Below are 24,097 nucleotides of genomic sequence, written 5' to 3' on the forward strand. Positions count from 1 at the left end.
CTTCCCGACAACCCTGGCCGTTGGTTGTCGGGGTCTGCGGGCGGGGGGCTTATCGGAATCCGGGAGCCCCCTTTAATAAGGGGGCCCCCGGATACCGGCCCCCCACCCTATGTGAATGAGTATGGGGTACAATGTACCCCTACCCATTCACCTGTGAAAAAAAGTACAAAAAAAAACACAACACAGGGTTAAAATATTTTATTGCACAGCTCCGGGGGTCTTCCGTCTTCGGGGGTCTTCTCGCCAGACTCCTCCGCTATCTTCTTGTAGCTCTTTTGCTAGCGGAGGAGTCCGGCTTTCTTCCTCCCCGCCGGCCTCTTCTTCCGACTTCGGGGGTCTTGTCCCCCTCTTCGGTTCTTCTGCCGGGCCACCGCGCCTTCTTGTAGCTCTTTTACAGGCGGTGGCCCGGTCTTCTGTCGCCGCTGCCGCCGCCTTCCGTTCTTCTTCTTCTTCTTGTTCTTCTTCTTCTTCTTCTTCTCCTCCAGGAGATGTTGACTCGACGAGCTCTCCGGCCGCAATGCCAGAGCCGCGCTGTGCTGCCACTTATATAGTGACAATGGGCGGTGTCACATGGGTTGATGTCACATGGGTTGGTCAAATGGGTTGATGTCACATGGTGACAGTCCATGTGACATCAACCCATGTGACATCAACCCATGTGACACCGCCCCATTGTCCCTATATAAGTAGCAGCGCAGCGCGTCCCTGGCATTCCGGCCAGGGAGATCGTCGAGGCAACATCTCCTGGAGAAGAAGGAGAGGAAGAAGAAGAAGAACGGGCGGCGGCGGCGGCGGCAGCAGAAGACCGGGCCACCGCCTCTAAAAGAGCTATAAGAAGGCGCGGTGGCCCGGCAGAAGAACCGAAGAGGGGGACAAGACCCCCGAAGTCGGGAGAAGAGGCCGGCGGCGAGGAAGAAAGCCGGACTCCTCCGCTAGCAAAAGAGCTACAAGAAGATAGCGGAGGAGTCCGGCGAGAAGACCCCCGAAGACGGAAGACCCCCGGAGCTGTGCAATAAAATATTTTAACCCTGTGTTGTGTTTTTTTTTTGTACTTTTTTTCACAGGTGAATGGGTAGGGGTACATTGTACCCCATACTCATTCACATAGGGTGGGGGGCCGGTATCCGGGGCCCCCTTATTAAAGGGGGCTCCCGGATTCCGATAAGCCCCCCGCCCACAGACCCCGACAACCAACGGCCAGGGTTGTCGGGAAGAGGCCCTTGTCCTCATCAACATGGGGACAAGGTGCTTTGGGGTGGGGGGGCCGCACGCCCCCCCCTCCCCCAAGGCACCCCCCCATGTTGAGGGCACGCGGCCTGGTACGGCTCAGGAGGGGGGGGGGGGCGCCCGCTCGTCCCCACCCCCTTTCCTGGCCGGCCGGGTAGCGTGCTCGGATAAGGGTCTGGTGTGGATCTGGGGGGGACCCCCACGCCGTTTTTTCGGCGTAGGGGGTTCCCCTTGGAATCCATACCAGACCTAAGGGCCTGGTATGCTCTCGGAGGGGGAACCCACGTCAATTTTTTTTTCCGATTACATAAGGGGCGTGTTTTATGAGAAGTGGGAGGGGCCAAAATGGTGGGCGGGGTCATGATGGGCGGGGTCTGGTGCCCCCCCATCCAAAAACTTCACCAGCCGCCACTGCCCGGGATGTCTGCTAGACTCTGGTTTGAACAGATTTAAGAGCGTTATTCCTAAGAATTACAGGACTACAAAATAAAAGCCAGATTTCCGTGCAAAATAATTGTACCGCTTTCAGCACCTAATTCCAGACTGAATCATACCGCCAGGGAGGTTAAAGAATTCTATTGAGAAGAGTATAGGTGCTTAGTCTGTTGCGGTCATTGCTTTGCTCAATTTATTATAACATAAAATCAATGCAATTATTTAGTGGAAAGAATCTCACAACACCACAATGATCTTAGTAATCTGGTAAAAGACAGAAACTACAGTAAAACAGGAAGATATAACTACAAAAATGTGTGATTAAAAATCAGACACTAACAGCTCTATGAATACTTGCCTGTTAGAGCCGGTTCACACTGAGGCAGCACGACTTGCAGCGCGACTGCCTCAGGCGACCAGGATCCGCCTTTAACGGCGACTTGCAAAATGACTTCTGTATAGAAGTCAATGCAAGTCTCCCCAAAAGTCGTATAGGAACCTTTCTCTAAGTCGCAGTGACTTGAGTCGCTCCTATTAGAACGGTTCCATTGCACAGAACGGGATGTGATTTGTCAGGCGGCTAAGTCGCCTGACGAGTCGCTCCTGTGTGGACCGTCTATTAGTGTCTGATTTTTAATCAGACATTTTTGTTGTTTTGAGATTCAATGTTGATTTATAACAGCTACTGTAGGGTTATTATTATTTTTTCCATTGAGCGCTGGGATCAGGAGTATTATTATTTCTGAATTGTGTATATTTAGGAAGATATAACTATGTATATCCAAGGCAGGTAAGTATAACATTTCCCACCCAAAATTCAAATGTCATTTTTGGGCAGATGTAACCAATATGTCTTTGAAATGTTCCTACCTGTAACATGCAGCTAAGACCATATACCAATGGGCGGTGCTGCGGACATAACTGGAAATCAACACAAGACAAATGAATGGAGGGCACCACAGGTCCTGAAGAACTGGCACTTGGAGCAGCTATGGGAGGATTGCCTTGTGCCATCACGATAAGTGGTGTGTGTACAGCAAGTTGGCTGGCACAATCGCTCAGTAAAGCAGACAGACGTCTGGAGCAGAAGTAGGCAAGGCGTCGTGACAGATACGCTGATTGTACAAATTCCTCAGAATGCTGGAAATGAAAAGCCAGAGTTTATTTACATATAACGGTGCTTGGTCTTTTATAAATGACAGAGGGCTCAATTCACAAAGAGTTAGTTTACTATTAAAATATGAGATAAAATAACTTTTTTCACACATTTTTGCAATTAACAAAAAAACACTAGTGAGATAAAGCATGAGTTATTTCACAAAAATGTGAGGTATTTTACTCATGAAACCATGTAGTATTTTATCTCATGACATTATATCCATTGGAATGGATACAGTGAAGAAGAATTAGAACCCCTTCCAGTTTTAGTGCTAATAAATAGGTAGAATGGTTTAAACAGTAGAAATATGCCAACTCACAAGTCATTGTGGTCCCTTCAGCATATGTATTAATACAAAACAAAGATGACTAGAATACCAGTCAACCGTAAGCTGCTTTCACAGGACACATGTGGAGTATCAAAAACAACAAGTTAAATTAAGTAAATACAAAATATCTCTATAAATGTCAAATATTGAATGAAAATTGTTTTAAAAAATCACACACACATATAAATATAGTTTTTCCACCAATAAAAAAAGACAGCTTTGTCATTGGGGGAATTTGCTTCCACTTCTTTTCCAAAGCCAAAGTGATAGGAAATCCCTACAAATAAAACAAATCCCTTGGGCCCCCCAGGTCACCAGAACTATCCCCATTGGAAGATTTCCCTTCTATTACTTTTCTGGGGACAACCCAAAATTTTGAATTTTCTTTCACTTTCAATTAAGTGGTAAACAGGACAAATAGAGAGGGAGAATCTCCGTAATGGGGTCACAGACAGCAATAAAAATCTGACAGGGGTGCTGTCCACCTCCATTTTATCCAAAATTGCCTTTGGTAATACTTTAAGTAAATCAGCCCGATGATTTTGTGTTTTTCCACATTTAGGTTTCTATGCAATACTGTTGAGAAACTGATCCAAAAAAGGAAGTGACTACTCCAAATTGGCTATTATATTTTTCCATTCCTTAAATATCTCATGCTCAGAGCACTACTTATTTACCTCATGCATTTATTTACTTCATGTTTTTGGTTTGTGAGGTAAATAACTCTTGAGGTGATCGTGAATTGAGATTTTCAGCATCTCATGAGATAATTGGGGACAATGTGTCACATAGTTCAATTATCTCATGAGATAGTCTTTAGTGAATTGAGCCCAAAATCCTTTAGATTTATGATACAGAGTTTTTAGACATCATAAACATGCCGCCACACAAATTTTTAGTTTTTTACTTTTTTGACCAACAAGAATAAGTATCTTTAAGAATAAGTTCACCTTTGTAACACATGTTACACTTGTATTTAAGGTGTAACATTTTACAATAATGTACCTGTCCGAAACCCTCTGATCTCTCATTGTGACAGCAGGCAAAGAATCATTTCCTTACACTCGCTGTCGCAATTTGAAAACAGCATGGCTATGCTGGGCTCCACTCACACAGCCACATAATTAATTCACAGAGATCTGTGGATGAATGAACTACAAGTACCATCTACAACCGCAGCGGACAGAATGTAGTTTTCAATGAACTGCGAGGGCACTGATGAACGGTCTTGTAGTTCATTGATTCTTCCTGGACTTCCGCAAATGTCTGCCTGTATGGAAAGTGTGGGCAGACAGCCGACTAGGGGTCTACAGGATCCTGGCATTGCACCCATGATCTGCTGATCGCAGGTGCAATGCTTTACAGGTTGCAGTGTAAAAAAATAAACTTACATTTTTTACCTACAAAATAATGTGTTTTTTTTTTCCTTTTTTTTACAAAAGGCAAATGTATCTTTTAATTCCAACTTTTTGCCATTGCAGGGAAGTCCTGAAACCTCAAGTTTTAATTCACAGTAGTGGACACAAAGCAAAAAACTTAGTACACAAGTATACAAATATTGAACTGTGAGCAACTAAATGCTGAAAGGTGGCAAGCTATATGGTTTGATACTTCTAAGGAATGCACCTAATTTGAGTTTAATTTTAGATGCTTAGAAGAGGAATGAAAGGAAAGGGGAAGAGGTTTCTAGGAAACCCCCTTTCCTCATAGGCTTATGACAAGAGGCAGTTTCATGGCACCCTTTTGTGTGCCTGAGGCACACAGGGGCCTTGTTCAAGTTTAGTGGCATGAGGTGAAGTCACATGGCCTATAGGGGTTAGGCCATGTGAGTTTTGCCGCTGTTTATACAGGGACGCAGAGAGCCTGGCTAGGATTGGCTGATTTGAGGTAAGGTCACATGGCATACTAGGGTTAGGCCATGTGAACCTTACCTCAGAATTTTCCAGAAACCCCTGAGCCTGCCTATAAAAAGGGGGTTCCGTGAGGGGGAGCTCATTCGCCTCATAAGGCACAGCCGTGCAGGGGCGGATCCAGGGGGGGGGCAACGGGTCAATTGCCCCCCCCCGAGAATACCGGCAGGCTGGTTCCGCGGGTCCAATCGCGGCCGGTTCCGCGGGTCCAATCGCGGCCGGTTCCGCGGGTACCAGCGGGCCGGTTCCGCGGGTACCAGCGGGCGGTTCCGCGGGTCCAATCGCGGCCGGTTCCGCGGGTACCAGCGGGCCGGTTCCGCGGGTACCAGCGGGCCGGTTCCGCGGGTCCAATCGCGGCCGGTTCCGCGGGTCCAATCGCGGCCGGTTCCGCGGGTACCCGTGCGGCCGGTTCCGCGGGTACCCGCGCTGAGTGGACGGTGAGGGGGGGGGGCAGCTGGGCGGCTTAGGAGGGCTGCTGGCCAATCAGGAAGCCAGCAGGCAGGGGAGCAGGGAGATGACATCATCTCTCACTGCCCTGCATCCCTCCAGTTCCGCCCTCACTGTGTAGGAAGCTGTGTGCAGCAGAGAGATTGCAGAAAAGTGACACAGTAGGTGACAATCCGCAATGTGTGGCAGGCTACGTGACAAGTGGCAATCCGCAATGTGTGGCAGACTACGTGGCAAGTGGCAATCCACAATGTGTGACAGACTACGTGGCAAGTGGCAATCCGCAATGTGTGGCAGGCTACGTGGCAAGTGGCAATCCGCAATGTCTGGCAGGCAACGTGGCAAGTGACAATCCGCAATGTGTGGCAGGTGACGTGGCAAGTGGCTATCCGCAATGTGTGGCAGGCTACGTGGCAAGTGGCAATCCGCAATGTGTGGCAGGCAAAGTGGCAAGTGACAATCCGCAATGTGTGGCAGGTGACGTGGCAAGTGGCAATCCGCAATGTGTGGCAGGCTATGTGGCAAGTGGCAATCCGCAATGTGTGGCAGGCAACGTGGCAAGTGACAATCCGCAATGTGTGGCAGGTGACGTGGCAATCTGCAATGTGTGGCAGGCTACGTGGCAATCCGCATCTGGTGGCAGGCGACGTGGCAAGTGACAATCCGCAATGTGTGGCAGGTGACGTGGCAAGTGACAATCCGCAATGTGTGGCAGGCTACGTTGCAAGTGACAATCCGCAATGTGTGGCAGGCAACGTGGCAAGTGACAATCCGCAATGTGTGGCAGGTGACGTGGCAAGTGGCAATCTGCAATTTGTGGCAGGCGACGTGGCAAGTGGCAATCCGCAATGTGTGGCAGGCAACGTGGCAAGTGACAATCCGCAATGTGTGGCAGGTGACGTGGCAAGTGGCAATCCGCAATGTGTGGCAGGCAACGTGGCAAGTGACAATCCGCAATGTGTGGCAGGTGACGTGGCAAGTGACAATCCGCAATGTGTGGCAGGCTACGTTGCAAGTGGCAATCCGCAATGTGTGGCAGGCAACGTGGCAAGTGACAATCCGCAATGTGTGGCAGGTGACGTGGCAAGTAACAATCCGCATTTGGTGACAAGTGACGTGGCAAGTGACAATCCACATTCGGTGGCAGGCGACATGGCAAGTGACATCCTCAGGGTTCCCACTGATTCTGCAGTATGGTGAGTTGAACCATTTAATTTTATATTACAATGTATTAATAGAAATAATGCGCTTCAATCATCCTGACACCATAACAACCATGGTGCCGTAATGATTGAAGCGCAAATACCAGCCATTTCCCATATAAATTGCCCCCAAAAAAACATATTTTATAGCAGTGCCCCTGCCGAGATTAGACTCTGGATCCGCCCCTGCAGCCGTGGTGATCTGGGGCAGAAGAATGAGCCTTCTGAGGCAGCAAGTGGACGGGCGAAGAAGGTGGAGAAGATTGGGTCCACCGCTGTCTGGACCTACCAAGATCTCTGGGTCATGAAGCTCCAGGTGAAGTGTACCCTGCCGCTGTCGAAGCGGAGGCACGTCCCATGCAAAAGACACTCCCCTTCCCCGCCTCGCAAGTCAGTGGAGGTAAGCGATGGGCGGTCCCAGCCGCTAAGCCATGGGGGGAGGAGCCAGAGGTGGAGCCGTGTCACGGCACCCATCTTGCCAAAGACCAGAAGAGGAGTTTCCTAGCCAACCAAGGATGCCTGAAGATGCCGACATAATCAGCAGAGCAGTTGCTGGTCCATCCAGACCCCTGCTTACTGCGGCATCCACAGTGCAAGAGGATCAGCGAGGGGGTCACAGAATTCCTGTGGTCTATGCCCATCCGCAACAACAGGCTGATGTACTTGGAAATCTAGGAAATGGTGAGTTAACTTCTGTACAATTGCTAACCAATTTAACTAGCTTAGTAACTAGACTTGCTCAGGATTTAGATAGTAGACACAGAGTTAATGAGGATCCAGGGAGTCATTTAAATGCATATAATTCTATTGCTTCAGTTTGGGTGCCACCTACTGTTCCTTTAGTTATTTGCACCCAATCATCATTATTAAGCTCGGAAATTCATTTGTTCAGCTTTACCTGGTAACATAGACAATGCTAGAGTACAAAATTTACCAGAAAAATGTCTTAAAGAAACATTGCCTTGTGAAGGATCTCCCCTGGGCTATCACCTTGCTCTCAGCATTAAAAAAAAAATTTGGAGAGGGAGTTTATAGATATTTTAACTCTTCTGCCATCTTTTAAAGAATTTTTGTCTAAGGCTGAGAAAAGGGATAAAAATGCAGAGGAGAACAGGAAAAAAACAGTAGCTAGGTCTTTTAATATGGCTGCAGGCTTTTTGTATTTATAGCAGTGTGTTGAGCGAAAAATGCCCCGGTAAAAGCCCTGGTCTTTTTCAGCACATATAATAATAATCTTAGAAGCATATAAGAAATTTGTTTGATAAATCTTTCCATCAAAAACTCACAGTCCATCCTACTTTAAAATGGGGAGCGAAAGATGTCGACTTATGGCTGAACCTTTTTTTTCCCCAAAGAGTATCTTTACTAAACTAACTTAACTAATGTGGTACCCTCATCGACTGCAGGATACAGAAAAGTTATATGGTTTAACTTTAATAAGGACATTGCAAATGGCCAAATTCTTGCAAATTTAGGCACAAATGTGCCTTTTGTGTAGGAGGCCACCCAGTTAACAAGTGTTTCAAAAAAATTTCCTCAGCCAACCTACAACATGGCAGAGAGACAAAAAAGCAGTCACCCCAGTGAAGTGGCAAAGAATTGTTCCTTGGATTCTGGAATATCCAGACAGGCAGAAGGCTCACATGTTAATTAATGGTTTAAAGGATGGTTTTATTTTGCCAATTTTTTTCAGGGCAAGGGTGTAAATTGGTTAAAAATTTGAAGTCAGTAGATAATATGAAAGAAGTGGTCAGGGATAATATTTTTAAATAATTGCAAGCAGGAAGGTTTGAGGACTGATTTTATTCACAGCCATTTGCTAATTTTAGGATTTCGCCTTTAGGTATCGTTCTCAACAAGGAACCAAATTCATTTAGATTGATTCACCACCTTTCATATCCAGCAGGTGGTTCCTTAAATGATCACATTTCTGAAACATTGGGGGTTATTTACGAAAGGCAAATCCACTTTGCACTACAAGTGCAAACTACAAGAGCAAAGTGCACTTGGAAGTGCAGTCACTATAGCTCCGAGAGGGACATGCAAGGAAAATAAAAAAACATAATTTTAGCTTGTACACGTTTGGATGATAAAATCAGCAGAGCTTCCCCTCATTTCAGATCTACCCCTGAGATTTACAGCGACAGCACTTCCAAATGCAATTTCAAGTGCACTTTGCACTTGTAGTTTGCACTTGTAGTGCAAAGTGAATTTGCCTTTCGTAAATAACCCCCAATGACTATGGTTACATACGTGTCTTTTGAGGATGCTCTTGGTAAAGTTAGGTTTTTGAGTTCAGAAGCTATGTTAGCAAAAGCAGATATAAAATCTGCAATTCGGCTCCTCCCAATCCATCTGCACTGTTTTAGTTCTCTAGGTTTTTTATTTGATAAGTTTTATTTTGAAAAATGTTTGCCAATGGCCTGCTCTCTCTCTTGTTTTTATTTTGAAAGTTTTTCCACCTTTCTAGAATGGGTAGTTTCTTCAGTAACTGGTTCTTCCTTAATGATTCCTTACTTGGATAATTTTTTATTTTTAGGCACCTGGGAACTTCTGACTGTCTTTCTCTTGAATTTTTTTTTGAGTTTTGTAACCAATTTGGAGTTCCATTAATAAAAAAGACTTCTTGGCTTTCTACCTGCCTAGATTTTTTAGGAATAACGATGGATACAGAGAGAATGGAATTCAGGTTGAGTCAAAAATAGAACAAATTAAAATACTGTTATATTTGATTATTAGAAAAAAGGTTTGTTTAAAAGACATGCAATCCCTTTTAAGCTTACTAGCTCTTGGTACCAGGGTTATGCCGGCAGGCAGAATTTTTTCCAGGAGATTATATATGTCAATCTCCGGTTTAAAATCACAGTTTTCACACATTAGAGTCACACATGACATGAGAGAAGACCTTTTAATATGCAGAATAATTTCTGGAAAACTTTAATGGTAAAGCAGTATGGCAACCCGATTTTGTTCTGGACTCCGATTTCAACCTATATACTGATGCAGCAGGTTCCATTGGTTTTGCAGCCAATCTGGCAAAATCATTGGTGAGCAGGCAGTTGGAATTCTCAATGGCAGGTAAGAGGTTACTTAAAAGAATATGGTCTTATTGGACCTTTTTCCTATACTTGTAACCCTTGAGGTCTGGGGCTATGAATTTAGGAACAGAAGAATTATGGTCAGTACAGACAATAGTGGGGTAGCGTATACTATTAATTGCTTGTCATCCAAGTCTCCGCCGATTATTTTTCTTCACTACTTAATCTTTAAGTGTTTAAGCCTGAACATATGGCTGAAGGCTAAACATGTGGCAGGGAAAAATAATGACCTAGGGGATTCATTATCTCGCTCATAGATGGACCGTTTTTTTCTGTCTATTGCCCGGAGTGGATGCAGTGGGATGCCCATCCCATCTTTGATATTTGAGACTGATTGCGGATAATATAAAGAATTCAGTAGCACCTACAACCTGGGCTGGATATCAGTCAGCCTGGTTTTTATGGTTAGCTTTTTTGGATTCCTTAAATGAGAATCATAGTGCTATTTCTGAGAATTTAATACTTTTATTTTTAAATCATTTGCTTCTATAGAATAATTAATGGTCTCACGTAAATAAAGTTATGTCTGGAGTGTCTTTCTTTTTAAAATTACAGAACTTACCTTCTTGTTCAAGTTTTTTCTCTGTTAAGCAAACCCTAAAGTATAAGAAAGGTAATTTTAGTGTGGATAGGCAGAAGTCTATTACTCCAGATATTTTGAAAATGCTGTGTGATTCGGCAACTCAAGTGTGTTTTTATAATTTTGAAGTGGTAATGTTTAAAGCAGTCTTTTCAATTTGTTTGCGACACTCAGGATTTCTGAGTTAGTTCCGCATAATAAAGTGGGTAAGTATGGTTTACAATTAGCAGACATAATTATTATGGATGAGATTTTAAAAGTTTTTATTAAACATTCTAAAACAAATCAGTTGGGTGAAGGAAGGTGGCTTAGTCTGTATGCCTATAGTGGCCCCTCCCTCTGTCCAGTCAGACTATTGGCGAGCCATTTGCAAATCAGGCCTCTGGATATTTTTAATATGGATTTACAAAGTTGTATTGAATGGGCCTCGGTGCAGGGCTTTCGTGACAGGCGAGTGTAGTCCTGCCTGTCTTATGGGAAGTTTAAAGTTTTAAATGATTTATGATACAGCTTGAGCCATGGTTGCTAAGCTGTTTTGAGTGTATAATTTCTTGCAATGTTATTTATTTACTCAAGATATAATATCTTTTAAACCAACAATAAACGGCCATGGCCAGTTAGTATCCAAGCTTTGTGTCTGATGTTTTTTTTTTTTTTGGTAAGCTGCCTTCCTGTCTGTTGTCCCATGAAAGGAAAGGGGAAGAGGTTTCTAGGAAACCCCCTTTCCTCATGGGATTATGACAGGAGACAGTTTCATGGCACCCCCTTGTGTGCCTTAGGCACACAGAGGCCTTGTTTAGGTTTAGTGGCCTGAGGTGAGGTCACGTGGCCTAAAGGGGTTAGGCCATGTGAGTCTTGCCGCTGTTTATACAGGGACGCAGAGAGCCTGGCTAGGATTGGCTGATTTGAGGTAAGGTCACATGGACTACTAGGGTTAGGCTGCGTGAACCTTACCTCAGAATTTTCCAGAAACCCCTGAGCCTGCCTATAAAAAGGGGGTTCCGTGAGGGGGAGCTCATTTGCCTCAGAAGACACAGCCATGGTTCTCCTCACCATCCTACCCAAAAATAAATAAATAATAATATATAAAAAATAAAATATGTTTGTCGCAGTCAATATTGTGTGGTGGTGCCACCTTGAAGTCAAGGGGGACAGTGTGAATACTATGAAAGTGGACCTGAGTTTTAATGACTGGGTCCGAAAGTGTGTAAGTAAAGTTGAGATTATTCGGGAAGTTTAAAGTTTTTAATTTTTTTTTATACAGCTTTTTTTACAGTGTTATTTATTTACTCAAGATATATTATCTTTTAAACCAACAATAAACGGCCCTGGCCAGTTATTATCCAAGCTTTGTGTCTGGTGTTTTCTTTTTTGGTAAGTTGCCTTCCTGTCTGTTGTCCCATGGTTTGTATAGGAATCCCTTGGTGAGCAATTTTTAGCCACTGAAATGCTCAATAAAATGCATTTTCCAACTTGCTGAAGAATCTTTAAGCGAGGAACCCATTAATCTGTCATTCTGCGATCTCCTTCTGTCAATGTATTGTCAGTGCATGGGTCCAAGATAACAGACTGGCCCCTAGTTCTGTCCCTACCACTTCAAAGCTGTTTAATGGTGTACAGCAGTTTACACCATTACAACTGCATTACCTGGAATTTTATCTGCACAGAGTTTAGCTTTAAATCACTAATGTTAAAGCTATGCTGGTACGGTGGTAGTTTTCTCAAAATGGTTAAAGGTACAAATATTTTAATCTCCCTTCAACCAGTTAATTACCATTGAGTTGGACATACATAAAACATGACTTCAGGTCACATATTTTAAAAAAAGATGATATGCTGCCAAGAAATGAGGTAATATTCTTGCCAAACAAAACAAGTTAGAAGTACACAAGAAAAACGAAAAAGTTCTGAAGAAAATAATTCTTCCGGTTTCAGAATTTCAAATTCACAGCTTCTATATATATATATATATATATATATATATATATATATATATATATATATATATATATATATATATATATATTTGTATATATACATACACACACGCACACTTTGGTCTTTTTTCACGCAAAACAACACTAAGCAGTGTATCTATATTTCATATATTACAGCTGGTAAAATAAGGGGTGAACACATCACCATTTTTTCTAGGTAAATACTGTATATTTCTAAAGTTTGCTATTGACATGAAGATTTCACATGTTGGTAACCCATACAATCCATACATACAGTGCCTTGATTTTGGTCTCATCTGACTAGAGCACCTTCTTCCACATGTTTGCTGTGTCCCCCACATGGTTTCTTGTAAGCTGCAAAAAGGACTTCTTATGGCTTTCTTTCAACAATTTCTTCCATAAAAGCCAGATTTGTGGAGTGCATGACTAATAGTTCTCCTGTGGACAGATTCCCCCACCTGAGCTGTGGGTCTCTGCAGCTCCTCCAGAGTTACCATGGACCACTTTGCCACTTCTCTGATTAATGCTCTCCTTGCCTGTCAGTTTAGATGGACGGCCATATCTTGGTAGGTTTGCAGTTGTGCCATACTCTTTCCATTTTTGTATGATGGATTGGACAGTGCTTCGTGAGATGTTCAAAGCTTGTTTATTTATAACCTAACCCTGCTTTAAACTACACCACAACTTCATCCCTGACCTGTCTGGTGTGTTTCTTGGCCTTAATGATGCTGTTTGTTGCTAAAAAAAAAACTTGTAGATTGAAAAAACTGAGATTAAATTACACACAGGTGGACTCTATTTAATAATTAGGTGAATTCTTAAGGCAATTGGTTACACTAGATTTTAGTTAGGGGTTTCATAGTAAAGGGGGCCGAATACTAATGCATGCCACACTTTTCAGATATTTATTTGTAAAAAAAATTGAAAATTATTCAAATGAAATCATTTTCCTTTCACTTCACAATTATGTGTTACGTTGTGTTGCTCTATAACATAAAATACATTTACATTGTTGGTTGTAACATGACAAAATTTGGAAAATTTCAAGGGGTATGAATATTTTTCAAGGCACTGTACAAAGAAACCAAAACAAATACGTTTAGAAATTAAGTTATGTGTAATAAAATGGAATGACACGGAAAAAGTATGGAACACATAAAGAAAGGAAAGTGCAAAAAGGCACGTGAAGCCAAGACACCAGCTGAAATATATCATTAATTAGAATGCAATCCTCCCCCTTGTCAGTGAAAATTGATATCAGCTGGTTCAGTCTCAACTGATGGCCTATAAAAAAGGTGTCTCATTACCAGTGTGTCACACAAAAAACATCTCATGATGGGTAAAAGCAAAGAGCTCTCTCAAGACCTTCATAACCTTATTGTTGCAAAATATATGGATGGCATCGTCTGAATGTTCCAGTGAGCACTGTTGGGGCCATAATCCAGAAGTGGAAAGAACATAATTTCACCATAAACCGACCACAAGCAGGTGCTCCCCGCAAGATTTCTGACAGAGGAGTGAAAAGAATTATCAGAAGAGTTGTCCAAGAGCCAAGGACCATTTGTGGAGAGATTCAGAAAGACCTGGAAATAGAAGATACAATTCTTTCAAAGAAAAAACAATTAATAATGCACTCATGGCCTGTATGCACACTTACCACTCAAGACTCAGTTGCTGAAGAAAAAGAATGTTGAAGCTTGTTTAAAGTTTGCTGCACAACATTTAGACAAGCCTGTGAAATACTGGAAAGATGAGACCAAAATTGATCTCCTTGGATGCCATAATACACACCATGTTTGGAGGTCAAATGGTTTCTTTGTATGGATGGATTGCATGGGTTGTTAGCGACATGGGGTGAAAATGTCATTGTTCAGTACTTATTTTACCCAATATATATATATATATATATATATATATATATATATATATATATATATATATATATATATATATATATATACACACACACACACACACACACACACACATACATACACATACATATACACGCACACACACACATACATATAAACTGTATATCTGAAGTACTGCAGGCTAACTAATGGGGTCTAATATTGCAGTGTGCATTAATTCAAAACGAAAAACTAAAATAAACTTTTCGGAAGCACAGACAACATGTATTGAGATTCCATAACAGATTAGCACCACTCCAAGCTTACGGTGTCAGTCTCCCAGGTTTAGTCTGTATTCAGGTCCTGGCAGAAACAGAGCACATCTCAATTTAAAATCTACCATAGAATGCAGATGCCACAACATACTGTATTCAAATCCAATGTAAGGTGAATGAAATACTAACTTCAACTCAAATCCCAGCCCATCGGTCACACCCTTCTGACATGTTTCACCTACATTGTGCTTAATCATAGAACACCTCCATTATTAAGCCCAATGTACTGTAGGTAAAACATGTAAGAGGGGTGTGAGCGATGGGGTAGGATTTGAGCTGAATCCAGATTTTCATTTACCTTATATAGTGTCCAATATTCTTTATATGGATTTGTGACAGCACTGATTAGTAGGAATAGCACTGGATGAACATCAGATATTACACACACATATTGTAACTAAAAAGCAGGCGAGACTAGCTCAGTTACATAACTGCAACATGGAACTCTTTATTGGAAAATAAATACAGGCTTTTATACATTTGAGAAGAACATTCCCCCCTCCTGATCATATTACCCTAGCAATACAACTGTAACCAGAAACATACATTAAAAAGAGATAGTTAACTAATCATTTAACCAGCCTAGGTGACCTTTCAGGGCAGACTTGCCATCTTTTAGCTCAGAAGACACAACACACGTTATTATAAATATAAACACAGGAAACCTTTACACAATAGCAGGGGTTCCCAGAATTAGCAGATGGTCTGTCACCTACATTGACGACCATGGAATCCACATCCAAGCAATGCTTTGATTAATCAGGGATTCCAGATGGCATGGCAACAGTCTACAAAACTCTTACAATGTTCCATCATTCTAAAACAGTGGAATTAAAGAATCATAGATTTCTTGAGGGATATTGTTGATAAATATTACAGTTCCATTTTAAATAATCCAGACCACATTCTCAGTGTCAAAACATTTTCTCAGTCACCTTGTGCCCATAATTGACACAGTGTCACTTAGGCATACGAGGTACATAGGGAGCTGGAACAAGGGTTTCCCAACCTCTCCCAGTGACTCCCGTTACACTGTCTATTAAAAATGAAAAATAAAAAAAAGACAAGATGGTAGCTGTAGCAGTACAGGTTAGGATTGATGGGCAAATGCAACTTACTTTCAAGTGTACTTCACTTGAATTTTAAATCAATGAGGTATCATTTGCACAGGCTGGTAGGTGGGTCAATACAAACAGGTGGTTGCGCTGTGGTTTTACTGCCCCCCCCAACCACCATGCTGCAAGTTAACATTGTGAGTGGCCATGTTAATACACATTGCCACGATCACAGTGTGAAAAGATTTATACCACAGTTTGCATTTGCCAATACTGCCTCTAAACATGATCCATTTAGGTGAACAGGGCCATGCTGCAACTACTCTGGAAGTGGTTATTTATATAATAACAGGTTTGCTTGCTAGAATGACTTTGTATAAATATTTTATTGGAACAAACAGTTTTTTCCCCATCTTCTTGGAATGTCTTGTTGTGCAGTGAAAGGAGACAGTTCACTAATATTCTACAGTGAGTCATCTCAGTCTGGGTCATGATCATCCAGATAAGGTGTTCCAAAATAACAGTAATGAATGTCTCTTTTAATCATTACCGTGTTGCTTGTGCAATTTTTAAATGAATAAGTTAATATTTATAGTAAATTGTGTATGTTTCAGAGGTCCTACATGGCAACTGTTCAGGGTTGGAACTTAAAAGCCTCTAGTTTTGACAAAGACAAGTCCTCGGTACACTTGTGTCTGAGGATCTCTACACACATTAATCACTTTTTAATCTTTGTGACTTTTTTCATGTAAAGAAATGTTCAAAATCTTTTACTGTGAACAGACTTTGTTGCCTTCTTCAACAGTGGAGACTGCCACAATTATAACCCTCCATCTTTATATAGAAGACTTTCTGGCACTAGTGAACAATCCACACAAAGACATGTTTTCTTTCATTTATCAACTTCTGCAACATTTACCATTACTCTGGTAAGTGTGGTAATAAACCTACCAACTCAATGTTTAGACAAGAATGTAACAGAGTTTACAATATAGTAGAAATAAAAAACTGCAAAATAATTATTTACAGAAAAAAGTATACAAAAATAGACAAAAGCAACAGTAAAATAAAAAGTTTAAAAATTAAAACATACCTAAAACCTGTCTCTGGGGAAAGTAATAATCCTCTGCAGTGGGGCATTTAGGGCTAGGGATCAGGAAAAACACTTTTACTTACATGATCCTTATTCACCTGCTGCTCCCCTATGCTCTGGCGGTGGATTATCTCTTGGTGTCCTCACATCCAATTCAGGCCAATGGCCTCTGCATTTTACTTGAAGGCGTCTGATGGCATCCGACTACTGGAGTGCAGAGGAGGAGAAGAGGATGTGGGGACTGGTCTAGCTGCCTGGAGGGAGTCTGTAGGAGTAGAGGATCGGGTAAGAAAAAGTGCTTTTCCCGGTCCCCTATATATAAACAAGCATTTACCTCATGCAGTGTTAGGGCAGTCCCACTGGGAGGAAAAATTCGTGAAATTAGAATCCTAGCTTGTTCATACAGAAGCTTTTTGTTGCCCCCTGGTTAGGGTTAAGCAAAGCTACCCTGCCCAATCAAAAAGTTTGAATGGTGTGCTGTAGGTGTGCTAGATTATTTTATAATGCCCTGCAGACACATCGCTAATGCAAATTTATCCCAGGTACATCTATATTTTACATAGCTTTACAATCCAGAAACCAGCATACCATGTAGAAGAATAAAATTATGATTTGTTAGATACCAAAAAAGATCTATCTGATTAAATTTTTTGCCTAGAAGGTCTAATGCAGGGGTAGGCAGTGCAGGTAAGTGTCAGTGAGACACCGCTTCTACTGCAGTGATGCATTCCTATCTCAGAATTCTCCATGCTGCACCTGCCCTAAGGGGGAGACACTGTGCCCCCACACATTGTAAAAGATGGGAAACATTGTTTAATTCCCTAACTTTGCTATACCTCCAATCGTCAGTTCTTGTGATGAGGAAGAGATTGGGTGTAGTTCTGCTAGGGGGGCAGTCCTGTTTCCAGGAGGAGAACTGTGATTGGGCACTGCTAAAGCCAATCACAGTCCTGCTAGTCCCGCCCACCATCTGGAGGAAGATTATTTGCTTGGTTACCACTACCAATTTCAGAAAGAAGGGATTTTACTGTGACTGAGAAAACCACAATCAGATAACAGTTTGTGGAATTACTGTTGAGCTTCTGGGAGCTTTGCTGAGGGGAAAAAGAAAAACGAATAAAAATAATAATAAATATATATTATATACATATATATATATATATATATATATATATATATATATATATATATATATATATATATATATATATATATATATATATATATATATATATATATATACACACACACACACACACACACATACATACATAGTATTACACAAAAGTGAGTACACCCCTCACATAAAAAAAAAATATTTTATTATATCTTTTCATGTGACTACACTGAAGAAATTACACTTTGCTACAATGTAAAGTATAACAGTGTAAATTTGCTGTCTTCTCAAAATAATTTAACACACAGCCGTTAATATCTAAACCGCTGGTAACAAAAGTGAATACACCCCTAAGTCAAAATTTCCAAATTGGGCCCAAAGTGTCAATGTTTTGTGTGGCCACCATTATTTTCCACTGCCTTAACCCACTGGGGCATGGAGTTCACCAGAGCTTCACAGGTTGCCACTGGAGTCCTCTTTAACTCCTCCATGACAACATCACCAAGCTGGTGAATGTTAAAGACTTTTCGCTCCTTCACCTTCCATTTGAGGATGTCCCCCAGATGCTCAATAGGGTTTAGGTTTGGAGACATGCTTGGTCAGTCCATCATCTTTAGCCTCCGTTTCTTTAGCAAGACAGTGGTCATATTGGAGATTTGTTTAGGGTCGTTATCATGTAGGAATACTGCCCTACGGCCCAGTCTCCGGGGAGTAGGGGATCATGCTTGGCTTCAGTGTCACAGTACATGTTGGCATTTATGGTTCCCGTAATGAACTGTAAATCCCCAGTGCCGGCAGCACTTATGCAGTCCCAGAGCATGACACTCCCAACACCATGCTTGACTGTAGACAAGACACACTTGTCTTTGTACTCCTCACTTGATTGCCGCCACACATGCTTGACTCCATCTGAACCAAATAAGTTTATCTTGGTCTCATCAGACCACAGGACATGGTTCCAGTAATCCATGTCCTTAGTCTGCTTGTCTTCAGCAAATTGTTTGTGGGCTTTCTTGTACATCATCTTTCGAAAAGGCTTCCTTCTGGGATGAGAGCCATGCACACCAATTTGTGGTCTGAGCACTGACAGGCTGACCTCTGGCCCCTTCAACATCGACAGCAAAGCTGGAAGCACTCATACGTCTATTTCCCAAAGACAACCTCTGGAAATGGCACTGAGCATGTGCACTCAACCTCTTTGGTTGACCATGGCGAGGCCAGTTCTGAGTGGAACCTGTCCTGTTAAACTTCCTCGATGGTCTTGGCCACCAAGCTGCAGCTCAGTTTCAGGGTCTTGGCAATCTTCTTATAGCCTAGGTCATCTTTATGTAGAGTAACAATTCTTTTTTTCAGATACTCAGGGAGTTCTTTGCCATGAGGTGCCATGTTGAACTTCCAGTGACCAGTATGAGAGAGTGAGAACACCAAATTTAACACACCTTACAGTTCACATCTGAGACCTTGTGACACTAACAAGTCAGATGACACTGAAGAGGGAAAATGGCTAATTGGGCCCACTTTGGACATTTTCACTTAGGGGTGTACTCACTTTTGTTGCCAGCAGTTTAGACATTAAAGCGGGGTTCTACCCTGAAGTGGAACTTCCGTTCATCAGAACCCTCTCCCACTCCGGTGTCACAGTTGGCACCTTTCAGGGGGGAGGGGGTGCAGATACCTGTCTAAGACAGGTATTTGCACCCACTTCCGGGCATAGACTCCCACGGGAGTCTATGCTTCTTCCTGTCCCACCGCGCTGTCTGCTGGGACACACACGGGTCCCAGAGACAGCACGGACCATTCCCATTGTGCTGTGCGATTTGCGCATGCGCAGTAGGGAACCGGGAAGTGAAGCCGCAACGATTCACTTCCTGATTCCCTCACCGAGAATGGCGGCGGCAGCAGCCAAGAGCTGAGCGAACGATCGGCCTCAGCTGCCGAAATCGCTGGACCCCGGGACAGGTGAGTGTCATTTTATTAAAAGTCAGCAACTGTAGTATTTATAGCTGTTGGCTTTTAAAAAAAAAAATTCAAGTGGACTCCCCCTGTGTTGAGTTATTTTGAGGGGACAGCAAATTTACACTGCTATACAAGCTGTACATTCACTACTTTACATTGTAGCAAAGTGTAATTTCTTCAGTGTTGTCAAATGGAAAGATATAATAAAATATTTCCAAAAATGTGAGTGGTGTACTCACTTTTGTGAGATACTGTTTATGTATTACATAGAAGTGTGTATGTGTGTGTGTGTGTGTGTGACTCTGAACTCTGCATCACTTACACCTGACCCCTGAACTTTGCGTCACTTATTAATTGACCCCCATTTTCTCTCAGCTGCAGGGGGAAAACAACATATGATCTTGCACATAGGCCCTCTGCTTTCAGAAAATGCCCCTGACCTGAGCTCATCAATGCGCATCCCTTACAGAATTACAGATGCTTGTATGTGACATCACATACAAGCACGTGGGCTAGATACGAGAGGCAGATCGGCAGGGATGAACGTGCCAGGACAGGTAGATGTGTCTCATCTCTGCTTCCTTGCACCACTCTGTGTATCGCGCATATCATAGATGAGAAGAGGGTACAGTGGTAGAGCAGATGAGCAGGGGGATACATTGGTGGAAAAGATGAAAAGGGGGGCTCAGCGGTGGGACAGAAGAGCAGGGGGTACAGTGATGGGGCAGATGAGAAGCAGGTTACAGTGGTGGGACAGATGCGCAGGGGAGTTCAGTTTTGAAGCAGATGAGAAGATGGTTCAGCAGTGGGACAGAAGAGCAGGTGAGTACAGTGGTGGGGCAGAGGAGAAAGAAGGTACACTGGTGAGACAGGTGAGTAGGGGGTTACAGTGATGGGGCAGAAGAGTAGGGGGGCAGAGATGGGACAGAAGACCAATGGGGTACAGAGGTAAGACAGATGTGCAGGAGGTACAGTGGTGGGGCAGATTAGAAAGGGGGTTACAGTGGTGGGGCAGGTGAGCAGATGGGTTCAGTGTTTAGCAGTGATATAGAAGAGCATGGGGTACGACGGTGGAGCAGATGTGCAGGGAGGTACAGTGGTGGGACAGATGAGCAGGGGGGTACTGTGGTGAAAAAGATTTTAAGGGAGGTAAAATGATCTGAGGTGTGAAGGTGCAAGAATTGGGGCTGATCTGAGGACTGGAGTTTCAGGAATTGGGGCTGATCTGAGGCGTGAGAGTGTCGGATGTTATTTTGTCACTATTACTCAAGTAGTTTACAGCATTTACTTGACATTTTTTTGTTATAAAATCCCTCTTTTAAAAAATAAAAAAAAGATGTTTTACTACATCAAACGCATCATACTATATCACATCTCTAAATGATTTCATTCTTTACTTTGAAAAAACAGAACAAGAGAAAAGTAGTGATGAAACAGGCACCACAGTGGTTGTAACCAATAATTTTTGTAGACCTGATTAGAGAGCTTGGAGAACAGAAGTGCTTGGTCAGTACAGTATATGCCTGGGGAGTGTAACAATAATGGGATAACAGGATTGAGGACTTTCTTTGAACGCTACTACTAACCCCAGGAGCTGGACTTTGTTGTGCGTACTCAGACGCTGGGAGTGTGTGCACTGGGCTCAGGGCTGCAAGAAGGCACAGGACTGACTGTTGTAAGCTGCTGCCAGAGGATCTGTCCTGACAGAAAAGGTGTGCTGTAGTGTACCGGAATTGAATGCCAAACTAGGTACAGGGATCAGGCTGAAGGCTATAGACTGTGCTACTGCTCCAGACATTCTACTTCAGTGTCCAGTGCCATCAAGGTATTGTTCAGGACCAGAAACAATGAGTCATCAGCAGTGAGAGGCCTCTGGCCACTATCTTGTTTACTTACCAGAGTAAGACTCTCTATATTGTCCACTGACCAGTGGTTAGATAGGGCAACTCTTTGGTAGGAATGCTACATTGTTTTTGCAAAAAGTCCTTTGTATGCTGTACTGTGTTAGCTTGTCCTTAATCTGCATAGCATGCAGGTATTGCCTTCTAGCACCCACCTAGTGCATGTTTTTGCAACTGTTGCTTTATTAGCCTTCCCTGAACCTGTTATCCTAGACAGCCAACTGCAACAGATTTGCATAGGCCTGTGACAGATTTATTATTGTGCATTATGTAGTACCCCCCTGTGTATATAGTGTAGATACATTTAGTTAGGCTCCACTGTAGCCCGTGGAGTCAGGATTCATTTGTTTTTAGTTAGCTGGCAGGCTCTGAGGGCTGAGCCTCTGTTGCCTCCCCCTCTGGAACCTTCCTAAAGGTTCTAGAACTTAGAGGACGAAGAGACAGAGATTGAGGCCTAAATATTGAGGAGGTCTCTACCAATCCCTGGGTGAGGACAGCCCAGAAGGTGGGGAGATGGCCCTTAAATAGTCGGAAGCCTAGACGTGTGGGGAGAGAATCCAGGATCTAGAGATCTGGAGGGGACCCCTGTGCTGGGGCTTCTGCCTCCTAGCAGAAGGTGCCTAAGGGAGAGTGTGCTGGGAGACATAAGAGAGGAAGCTGAGAGAGGAATCCTCATTCCTTGTTAACCTCAGCCAGGCTGGCTGAGACACCCTGGAGGCAAGTAGGACATGGTCAGCTGGAGGCCTGAGCAGAAGTGCCACGTATAATACAAGAATTTCAAGTTCCTGAGTGAGTAACCTCTGCTTATCCACCCCCAAAACCTTATAGGAGAGAGACAGCCAGGTGCAATATCCAGCTAGCAATCTAGGAGGGATAGCTACAGCCAACCTTCAACATCCCAGGGTGTAGGAGCTACGTATTGATGCCACCCGTGGCCATCATCTTGGTTTCACTTGTAACCTGAACGCTTGATGCCTGCGCTTGGCTCAAGTGCTTATTTGTAAATTGTTTACCATTTTTTAATTAATAAAACGTAAGTTTACAGAGGTTCAAAGATATGAGGTGAGAATCTGCGGATGTCTTTGGTGGATGGGCTGGACTCACACCTACACTTGCATGTTTCTCATTTGGATGCACCTATTCATCACAGTGGCATAACTTATATCCATTTGGATATGCTTATTGTTGGACTTATTAAGGATGTTTCATATTGATTGGTCATTTGCGCTGCACTGTTCTGAGGTTTATGTATTATCAAGGCGTTGTGTGTTAAAGGGGATGTAAACCCTCTTTTTTTTAAACAAACATGTCATACTTTCCTCCACTGTGCAGTTAGTTTTGCATAGAGTGGCCCCGATCTACCTATTCTGGGGTCCCCTGGCGGCGCTGTTAGCTCCTCCCCGCATCAGGTGTCCACGTTGGAGAAGCGCTCTCCTTGGTGGACACCCCTGCGGGCGCGCTCCCGAGTCCTGCTTTTGCATGTATTCACACAGATAGCAGGACTCGACCCCACCCCCCTGTGCCTGCGTCATTGGATTTAATGACAGCAGCAGGAACCAATGGCTGCGCTGCTATCAATCTATCCAATCAAGACATGAGACACCAGATAGATCTGGTGTGCTTGTTCCCAGCCAGAGTAAGCTAGCATTCAGGTACGTAAAATGGGGGAGAGGCTGGAGGGGGGGAGGCTGGAGGGGGAGAGGCTGGAGGGGGAGAGGCTGGAGGGCTTTACTGAATCTTCCACCCTGCTTAGAAAGATTCTGTGTTAAAATCCAAGTGCTGGGAGCTGGAGGTGTTTTGACAGTCTGCTGGAAGTAGTTTCCCACTGGAACACAGTCTGGAGTTTTGTGCCTAGAAGGGAAGTTGTCAAAGTTCTACTACTACTCAGTTCTGGGCATCACATACTACCCTTAGACTATACAAGTTGTTTCCTCCAATAAACCACAAAACAAAAAGCCCCTGGACTGATTTTCTGACTAAGTGCTGAAAATGTTCGTTGCCTGGCTGTGCAGAGGAAAGGGGTCCCAAAATCCAGCGGCTTCTAAAATGGTAGCACTACAATAAGAGATTTTCACTCTCAAAAGACACAGTTAGGATAGGGTCAGAGTGCCTTAGACTGGTGATAAAGCTTTGTGAATAGAACACAAAGTCATTAGGTCAAGAATTGAACCTAAAAGGCTAATAGTAAAGCACTGACAGTTTTAAGCAAAGGGCTGTTTTTAAATTCTAAGGAATAGATTTTGCCTTTATAATGATACCTGTGAGAATAAAAGAGGATAATTCACTATTATATTTGGCAGCACATTTTGCAGAATTGCTGCCAGCACTTGTATGACTTTCTTTCTCTGACTTATGTGGCACCTGTATTTCTTCAGGACAGATTCAAGGCTATAAACAGACCTTACCATTGTATTATAATAGCAGCCAGGAGTTACATTTGCAT

The 24,097-nt window shown here is 43.1% G+C and overlaps 1 protein-coding gene across 3 annotated transcripts in view; it reads right to left on the reverse strand.

Moving 5' to 3' along the window:
- Positions 1-24,097, reverse strand: part of MED12L (mediator complex subunit 12L) — a 740,921-nt gene that overhangs the window by 620,039 nt on the left and 96,785 nt on the right. For all 3 annotated transcript variants that reach the window (XM_077488157.1, XM_077488156.1, XM_077488155.1), the window contains exon 8: positions 2,533-2,802. In XM_077488157.1, the coding sequence (XP_077344283.1) occupies positions 2,533-2,802 (270 nt within the window). The remainder of the gene's footprint in view (positions 1-2,532; positions 2,803-24,097) is intronic.

Source organism: Lithobates pipiens, unplaced genomic scaffold, assembly GCF_037356315.1.
Source record: "Lithobates pipiens isolate NorthernLeopardFrog02 unplaced genomic scaffold, aLitPip1_a1.2 Scaffold_18, whole genome shotgun sequence".
NCBI lineage: Eukaryota > Metazoa > Chordata > Amphibia > Anura > Ranidae > Lithobates > Lithobates pipiens.